The sequence below is a fragment of the Argentina silus genome (genome assembly GCF_951799395.1).
Source record: "Argentina silus genome assembly, chromosome: 1".
Classification (NCBI taxonomy): Eukaryota; Metazoa; Chordata; class Actinopteri; order Argentiniformes; family Argentinidae; genus Argentina; species Argentina silus.
This window is the reverse complement of record NC_139655.1, coordinates 4217890-4227889: the sequence shown is the minus strand read 5'-3', so window position 1 is coordinate 4227889 and position 10000 is coordinate 4217890. Positions and strand designations below refer to the sequence as shown.

General features: G+C 42.9%; 2 protein-coding genes across 2 annotated transcripts in view; both read right to left on the bottom strand.

Annotated features, from left to right (window-relative positions):
* Nucleotides 1-5315, bottom strand: part of reck (reversion-inducing-cysteine-rich protein with kazal motifs) — a 37153-nt gene extending 31838 nt beyond the window's left edge. The window contains exon 1 of the mRNA XM_083667027.1: nucleotides 5199-5315. Within this exon, the coding sequence (XP_083523153.1) occupies nucleotides 5199-5268 (70 nt within the window). The 5' untranslated portion in view covers nucleotides 5269-5315. The remainder of the gene's footprint in view (nucleotides 1-5198) is intronic.
* A 4312-nt stretch (nucleotides 5316-9627) lies between these two features.
* Nucleotides 9628-10000, bottom strand: part of col15a1a (collagen, type XV, alpha 1a) — a gene marked incomplete at its 5' end in the record, with an annotated part of 58686 nt that continues 58313 nt past the window's right edge. The window contains one exon of the mRNA XM_083682243.1: nucleotides 9628-10000. This exon is cut by the window's right edge and continues 968 nt beyond it.

Sequence of the window (10000 nt, the reverse complement as noted above, 5' to 3'; positions counted from 1 at the left end):
AGATTCTGGTCCATCATGACATGACTGCATCACGCAATTCCTGCAGAATCCCAAAGGTGTTCTATTAGATTCAGATCCGATGACTGGGAAGGCCACACTGAACTCATTGTCATGTTCATGAAACCAGTTTGAGACGACTTTTGCTTTGTGACCTGGTGCATTATCATGCTGGAAGTAGCCATTAGAAGATGGCCAAATTGTGGCCATGAAGGGATGCACATGGTCAGCAACAATACTCAAATAGGCTGTGGCATTCAAGCGATGATTGACTGGTATTAACAGGCCCAAAGTGTGCTAAGAAAACATTCCTCACACCATTCCACCACCTCCACCGTGAGAAGGTGTACAGGTGTTCCACCACCTCCACCATGAGAAGGTGTACAGGGGTTCCACCACCTCCACCATGAGAAGGTGTACAGGTGTTCCACCACCTCCACCATGAGAAGGTGTACAGGTGTTCCACCACCTCCACCATGAGAAGGTGTACAGGTGTTCCTAATAAAGTGTACGGTGAGTGTATATGCACTGCATAATGTTTATGTACAGGAGCAGCAAAATCCAACTTATCGCTGGACTCAAAGAGCAGACAAGTGTGAATGAAAGTAGAACAACATTGTTATTTCAGTCTCAAAGACCTCATTTAAAGAAGGAGATAAAAGATCACTTAGTGTGTTTTTTAACCACGCTTGCAAATCTTTTTTTTTTTTAACAAAGATCTTTGTCTGTATCATGTGAGATCTGTATCATGTCTGTCTGTATCATGTGAGATCATGTGTCTGTATCATGTGTCTGTATCATGTCTGTATCATGTGAGACCAAAGACAAGAGCAAAAGAAGAGAATCTACTTGGGGCTGTTCATATTTCAAAAGCGACAAATTGTTTTCACAGGTCTATAAAAGCTCCCCCATTGAAGACACTTCAAGCATGTCTTCAGGCTATGTTCCAGAGAGATAGAAGATGAACGAAGTGCGAATTTATATCGTGACATAAAGGCCCAGGCGTGGGTAACATCTCCATCCAGCTGAATTTATGTCGTGACATAAAGGCCCAGGCACGGGTAACATCTCCATCCAGCTGAATTTATGTCGTGACATAAAGGCCCAGGCACGGGTAACATCTCCATCCAGCTGAATTTATGTCGTGACATAAAGGCCCAGGCACGGGTAACATCTCCATCCAGCTGAATTTATGTCGTGACATAAAGGCCCAGGCGTGGGTAACATCTCCATCCAGCTGAATTTATGTCGTGACATAAAGGCCCAGGCGTGGGTAACATCTCCATCCAGCTGAATTTATGTCGTGACATAAAGGCCCAGGCGTGGGTAACATCTCCATCCAGCTGAATTTATGTCGTGACATAAAGGCCCAGGCATGGGTAACATCTCCATCCAGCTGTTGTAAAAAGGGACATCTCTGAGGGACTCATAAGAGGACCAGAGAGAACAGAGGGGCTGATGGGAAGTCTCAGAGGTACTGATCTGACGATGACATGACAAAGCTACTGTGTGCCAGAATGTTGGTTCATTCATCTACTGCAAATAAATATCTTATAGTACAGAGTTGCAACTTCATCATTCTCTTTTTATTTCTCGTAGAAACGTTTATTGTAGGTGAGCCTCTTCACCTCCTGTCATCCTAGACTCATTGGTGACAGGGCTGACAATTAAAGGATGATTCCTGGATCATGGACCAATCAACCCTAGTTCATTCCCTTTGAGGAACCTCACACTCATTGCATAGAGCACTGACTAGCTACACTGTTTCAGTCATAACCCATCAATGGGGCTTTCTCTTTGGGAAAGACTAGCACAATTATTTGCATGTCTGTCTGACTTTCAGTGTCTGCAAACAACACATGTGTCAATGTTGAGACCAATCTAACATTACACATGAGGACAGTGTGTGTGTGTGTGTGTGTATGTGTGTGTGTGTGTGTGTGTGTGTGTGTGTGTGTGCGTGTGCGTGCGTGCGTGTGTTTCGGTGATTATGGTTACGTAAAAACAGTCAGTGACCAGCACGTCCATGTGCTGACCAGGTGTGTAGCTATGTGCGCACGTAGAGTCCTGCTGCACATTTTTTCCAAACCCTTGAACACCTGAACACCATCAATGAGCAGAGCAGAGCATCCTACCTCCAGATGGAAGGAGTTGACTAACCCCTCTTTTCATATTCAATTATGAAAATCAAAAGGAACACAGATCCGACCTATCCTACAACTCTACACTGGGTAAATGCCTCTGAGGAGGGGTGGGGGCTCTACACTGGGTAAATGCCTCTGAGGAGGGGTGGGGGCTCTACACTGGGTAAATGCCTCTGAGGAGGGGTGGGGGCTCTACACTGGGTAAATGCCTCTGAGGAGGGGTGGGGGCTCTACACTGGGTAAATGCCTCTGAGGAGGGGTGGGGGCTCTACACTGGGTAAATGCCTCTGAGGAGGGGTGGGGGCTGGGTATAATAAATGAACAAACATAATGAATTGCATATGTCCAGGTGGAGTGAGGGAGAGGAGGGGAGAGAAGGAGGGAGGATTGAGGGAGGTGGGTGTGGTGGAGGGGATGGAATCAGCTTGTCTATTTTTGGCGAGGGATCAAACGAAGATAACGTCCTCCTCTATTACATAAGACCCCCTCCCTCCTTCTGATGCCCCCCCCCCCCCCTTCACCCTTTGAGCGATGCTGTCAAAAGAGGCGACCTTTTCACACGAACATCTCACCTCCATCTGAAGCTATACTGTATAACCACTAGAGCACAGAGATGGAGCAGAGCCTTCAAATCTAATTTACTTGTAAAGGAAAGTGCTGAAAAGACGGAACAGGCCTATGTTGTCATTTCAGAGATGTTGACATTTACGGTAGCCCTAAATGTAACAACTTCAATGCATACATGCATACACAGTACCAGAGCACTGTTTTTCGTAATCTAATAACCTGAAAACTGTTCTCAGATCTGACAGGACCAGAAATAAAACACCATTGATGTTAATGCATACCATGCAATGTTTATTACCTTTACCCCTGTTAACAATATTTTAGTATCCTGAATTGAATCTGATCATTAATAATATAATTCTGTTAACTTCTGCTGTCGTAGGTCTACACTGTTTAAAGCAATTGTTTGAAATATGCAACCAAGCTGCTATTGATTTGGCAACATCTGAAAGGGTGTTCAAATGTTTTTCCAGATATGATTTACAATGTTTTATGCTGCATTACAAAGGGTTATTGTATTAATCTCATGAATAATAATTAAACAGTTCATCAATGACCAGTATAAGATGTTAATACACAGCACAACACATTGTAAAGCATATCCAATACATTACACACCTTCTCAGTTGTTTGCCAACACATCCCAAAACGTGGCAGCTGGTTATAAGATTATTTATTTTTTTGTGGTTTACGGTTTAGTCCCACATTGTAGGTAGGCAATGTAGATCTCAATACAAAATCGCAAGTTGCCAAAGAATGTAGAAATATTACATTTGCTTTTGAGCAAAACAATAACTAAGTTTGTGGGATTGAAAAACACGCCCGTCCATGCCAAACAGCCTTCAGCACATGCTGGACATGACAGAGATTTTTCAGCTAAGGCGAAGACTGCCATTCATTCACTTCTATTTTTCCTCTCATGTTCCTGAGCCTCACACTGAGGAGTTTAAATTGGTTGCAGATGCATTCACAAAAAACTGCGATGACTCGCCTCAAAAGCCTGCTACATAAAAGAAACAAAAAAAGGAGAGAGGCAATATCAGTAAACTACGGAGGAAAAATGTGTGGAATTTTCACACGAAATAACGGAGGGAGTGGGACAATGGGAGAAAACCGTTATCTCGCGGCAATGGCCCAGACAAGGACGAAGACTGGAGTTATTTTCCAGATGTTCCAGAGAGGCCGCTATCACTTTCGAACCGTTAATTCCACCAATGAGAGCCCTATGTGTGTGCTACTTACGTCGTTTTCATAATTCTGTGCGGCAGTCATTGTTCCCCAAGTTACAAGTGAAGTTCTAAGCGATGCTTCGACGTCTTTCATGTTCGCTACACACAGTGTGACAGATGTCTCGTGTCAGAAACTTTAGATATTTTACCCCCAAGTAATCTACATCCTGAGCGCATGTGCAACATCACACAGCCCTCTCCTAAACATCAAAGTCATCACACTGCCAGATGTTAATTTATAGCTGCGACCTACCATCCCCTCCGAAAATATAAAGGACTTCCAACTGAGGTGGATACATAGCCTAATATCGGCCAAATGAGTTCGTCGCTACAATGTTGCCTAATTAGCTTTAAATGGTAAGTGTTACATTGAAACATTTGGAGCACCAATTGTTTAGAAAACATGTAACAAATAGCAACAAGATCTCACTCCATTGACATGTTAATTAGCATGTGAAAGCAAAGTCAAGGGCAGTTGTCTTACAACGACAGTAAAAGCGCAAGGCACACAATCTTTATTTGTTTAACTGGTGACATTGAGGTGAGAGATGGATTATCATCATGTTGCACTGTCAAAAGTTCAGAAGGCTTATTCTCTATCGATGAGATGGGTTTGGGATGAAGTAAAACTTTATGAGATTGCATACGGACACAAAACATTCATGCAGCCTACGCAACTATTGCATTTAAACGTATAGGGATTCTGTAGCATTTGGAATGACCATGGCATAAGTATGCCACTGTAATCAATTAATATAAAACAGACCAATACAATGAGGCATGTACTGTCGCCCTGTTAAGCAGACCTACCCTCTATCATGCCACCCTGTTCCTATTTACCTCGCGTGACAGAATGTGAAAAAGAATTAGGCTACGAATGACAGTATTAAGTTGATAATGAAAAGTCGGTCTAATGTAGCCTATTCGTTATCTCGTGTGATACAGCCTTTAATCAGTCCTCAACATGTTCATATTGCAGGCCTATGCTCATAAAATATTTTCTAAAGATTGTACAACGGTTGCAGCTGCTCATATTGCAGCTAAGCTGTGAATCAACAAGTTAAAACTCGGCGCACTGAAAACTTGAGTCGCCTGCCAAAATTTGACATGATCTGTTCGGAGAAAACTTAAATGTTGCTTACATCATACGTTTCGAAATAATCACGTTTGTTGGAAACACACAAAACTGACTTCTACACAGGTATATCAATTACAGTATGTAGCGAAATAAGAGCGCTGGAAACTGGAAAACTGGACTTACCCTGAGTGAGAACCAAATCGTAGAAGTTGAAGGCAAGAAGAAAACTGATTATCTTAAAACACACATACATCTTATTGAAGTCCTAAAGTGCATTGTGAACGAAAAGACAAATAAAACACTGCCGCTTTGACAAGCTCCATGAGACCCCTCTCTGTCGGCTACATCGGCTTCTGCGGCTGTCTCTCGTGATCCGCTCATATACAGGCCGAACAGCGGAGATGGAGAACTGGCCCTCTGGTCGCACACAGCGCCGACTGAGCATGCGCATACGTAGAAAAAAAGGGGGGTCACAGGAGGGCTGGGTTAACGGTGACATAAGAGAGCAGTATAATAACACCGTTATTAATGCGCAGGGTGCGGTGTGAGGCCCAAATAAAACTGTTTCAGCCCAGATTTACAGTTTTGTATGACATAAGCAGATGGTAAAAAGTGTATAGCCAAATAAAGTCACTAAATTACTGAGGCATAACCAGAGCCTATTATACCATCGTCCAGTTATGTTTAAGTTGAGAACATGTTGTTGTTCTAGAATAACGTGTTGGCCTAACTGATAATAACAACGATATAGCTCACTGTCAATTTTCCCCAAAGCATTTTAGATTAAATTAAAACTTGCACCACTGTATGGTGGTCATGTTGATTATTACAGTTTCTAGGAAAGCAAGTATCCATTCACTATCCTGCAATCCAACCAAGAGCCTTTCTTCTTCAATGTGATTGACTTTTATAGAATTAATTGGAAAGCCAGAAATCCCTGCATTTCGGTTGGTTATACTACACTCTCATAGACTGTTAATATTTTGCTTATATATCTATCTATCTATCTATATCTATCTATCTATCTATCTATCTATCTATCTATCTATCTATCTATCTATCTATCTATCTATCTATATATATATATATATATATATATATATATATATATATATATATATATATATATAGTTGTTTTTTATGTCCCATGCACCAACCTCACCAAGTCAATTTTCTGTATGTGCAAGTATACTTGGCCACATAAAAGAATTCTGATTCTTATTCTGATTCTAGACTCTCAGTGTGCAGGCCACACCTGCTGGAGTGGATGAGTCAGATCAGTCAGCCTAAATGCCCGCGGAAGGCAGCCATGTCAGCCAAATACAGTATCAGGGAGACATCTGGTGAGGGGGACTTATAAAAGTTTCTAATGAAAAACAACAACACTGAATTTAGCATGCTCCCATAGACGGCTCCTCACAATGGGAGATGTTGTTGAGGAGATGAGCCAGTCGCTGCTGCTGCCCTGGGGCTCATATGACTAACTGAAAGGCTTGTGTCATTGGCCTCTATGGGTCAGGGCCGCTGCGCTGCAGACTTGCAGCACAGTCTGTGCCCTGTGCCATGGGCTAGGGATTATTTGTTGATCTCAATGTCAACTAGCATATACATATGTTGTTGTCTATTATGAATGAATGCCCAGGAGTGTACTGTATTCATTCATGTATGAACCACAATTGCTATATGGATAAAGTTTCATTTAATTTAATTTATTGTAACTGTATACAGGCTCCTTACTCTCCTCTGGTAGGGTCACATGACCCCTGTGACCTGCAGAGAACCCCCTGTACTGAGAGAAAGAGAGAGAGAGAGAGAGAGAGAGAGAGAGAGAGAGAGAGTGAGAGAGAGAGAGAGAGAGAGGAACCAGTCTGTGGCAGGGAGGACAGGGATTGGGGGTTAGGGGCTGAGGGGGCCACATGATGTAGTTATAGGGCGTACAATGCTGACTCCAGTGCCTAACATCCTCCCACCGTCAGGGCGAACGTCTGACCTCTGCCCCCTCTGAAAGGGGCCGTCCCCCCATAGACAGATTTGCACGCTGTTCCACACAAAAGGCTAAGCTCCACTGGCTGACATGGGAATTAGACATGACAAAAGCTGGACAGACAGAGCCTCTAAATGTTCTTCAAACAGGACTTCCTTCCACTTGGTGAGGTGTGCGCTCCTGCCGTGAATTTGGCTGTCATAGAGGAATGTTATTTTGGTGTGTGAGTATGTTGCTTGTTTGTGTGTCTATCTGTACAGTGTGTGTGTGTGTGTGTGTGTGTGTGTGTGTGTGTGTGTGTGTGTGTGTGTGTGTGTGTGCATGAGCGTGTATACTGTATGTGTTTGCGTTATCCGTCTGAAAGTGTTCTGGGCACAGCTTGTCCTTTAGCTGCTCATGGCCAACCCCTGTCTTCCATCTTCAGTCTCCCCCCCAGGCAACATAGTTCTTCTCATTGCCTGTCAGAGTGTGCAATGACAAGCTCTTGTAGACACATTACTGATTCTGTTATCACTGGTACAGTGCTCGCGTTGCCTGGATATCTATCTGGGTTCTGGGTTACCGCATATAGGTGTGAATCAAAATATCACATTTCTACAATCCTATGAAACCAAACAATGGACGGTCATGTTGTATGTGCCTACGCAAGCATGTACGCACACACACACACACAGACACACAGACACACACAGACAGACACACAGACACAGACACAGACACAGACACAGACACACACACACACACACACACACACACACACACACACACACACACAGACACACACACACACACACACACACACACACACACACACACACAGTGAGACCCAGATGTTTTGGCTGTGTCTTATCCTTGGGCATCGAAGAAGTGGATCAATACTTAGCCACTGTTATTGTTTTCCTGTAAATTGCCTCCTTTGTTATTGGAGTGTCTTGTTTATTTTCCATGTATGAAAGACTGGATGCAATGAGATCTCAAGGGCTGTTTGGAGAGTGCAGGCTGTGGCATATAGTGAAATTGCAGAACCTATACAGTAGGCTGTGTGGACCACATGTGTCCTACTAGAGCTGGGCTTGGTGACTTTACAAGGAATAACATGTGGAGTGTGGTGTTTTGTGTGTGTGTGTGTGTGTGTGTGTGTGTGTGTGTGTGTGTGTGTGTGTGTATACAGTATGTTATGCTGTTCCCTGTGGTATATTTTAGGAAGTGATGTTTCCAGTCATACTCTTGAGATCTAAATGCAACTAGATCAACCCCCCCCCCCCCACAGGAGTAAATATAGCATTTCTAACTTAATAACCGTAATAACCATCTTTTCTTAGACTAATAATATGTAAGTACAGGCTTTGCTTAGAAAAGTTGGAGTGGGGCACACTGCATGTTTCTGTAACCAAAGGCTTGACAAATGTGTGCGGAACCACCACACTCCCTCACACAGGGGGGACAGCCTACAGAAAATATGGTGCCCTCTACTTTGTGGGCTGGATCACCTATTAAATGAGCCAGAACTCAATGATTGAGTCACATTTAATTTGGCGCGCCAGGGAGTGGCTGACTGGGCTCGCTCTGCTACTCCACCCAAGCTCTGATCCGTCACATCCTGAACTTCATCATAATCACCGGCCTCTCAGGAAACCTCCTCTGCTTTTATAGGGTAGTGGCACACACGGCCACGAGTGTGACTCTGTTTACAATCAGGTACTACACACAACGCACTTGCACACTGCACGACCGTAGGCCACTCGCACTCACAAGGCCAACAAAACGGGATAGGGTGGAAGTACGATTTCAAACACGATGACTCACGCAACAAAGGGAAGTGTAGGGAAACGTTTAAATTGCAAAGCTACAGAAAGCTCAAGTCCTCCAATGTGGTTTGCACATGTAGTGTGGCGTCGCTTATCCGCACTGGAAGAGGGTTGCTCGGCAAGTACTGCATTATATTTAGAGAGAGAAAACTGCGCGTGGCCACTTTACTTTTTTAACGACTTTACTTTTTTAACCACTTTACTTTTTTAACGACTTTACTTTTTTAACCACTTTACTTTTTTCAACCACTTTACTTTTTTACTCTATTATTTATACTGCAATTGTGTCATGTCTATTGTCTTGTGTCCCCAACAATCGTCACTGTCCAACCGTCTCACTTATCTTGCACTATGTCACTTATTGTCTTGTCCTACCTCATTGCACTACTGCGTATTTGTATTATTTGTATTCTGCATTGTCAAGGAACCGAGCCCAAGAATTTTACTCCCTGCGCTCGTGTATGAGACATAACAAATAAACCTGAACTTGCACTTGAACTTGAACGTGAAGCTCAACCATAACCCTAATGAGCACGAACCCTCTCCATAAGCATAGGCCTCGTCTGCTAATGCAAACACAGCAGGATCCATCTGACAGTTTAGAAATGCTTTAGTTCACTGGAGAGAGAGAGGGGGCTGTGTGTCTCAGCCAAGCCCCCTGCTGGCGTACGGGGAGTTTACAGATTACTGAACATGGGGCTGAGGTTCAGAGGGGGCACACTGAGGGAAATCTACAGAGACAGTCAATACAGGAGCCTTTATGCAACGATTCATACAACAGGACATGTTTGTCAATTGAAATTGAAATCAGAGACAGATTATGAAAAAAGAAAACATTTATTCAATAAAGCACCATAATTGTATAAAACACTATCCTCTCTCTTTTGTCATTGGAATTTCTGTATCAAAAAGTAGAAATAAAAAATGTTGTGATTTTCTGGTTTGTTTGGATTTCCACACTGTTAGTGGAATTTGAATGGAATGCAGTCAAATCATTTGCAAAAAACCCTAGGAATTGATCATGATCAAAAATCAATAAAAAGCAACAGAAAGAAACAAAACAAAAAAGACAATCCAATCTAAGGAGAGAGACAAGAGACTGAAACAAAGTTTCACACACTATAAATTACACAATTAACTTTAATCATCTGATTTACTCTAGTTATGAGGTCATGGTATAAATAAAACATTGA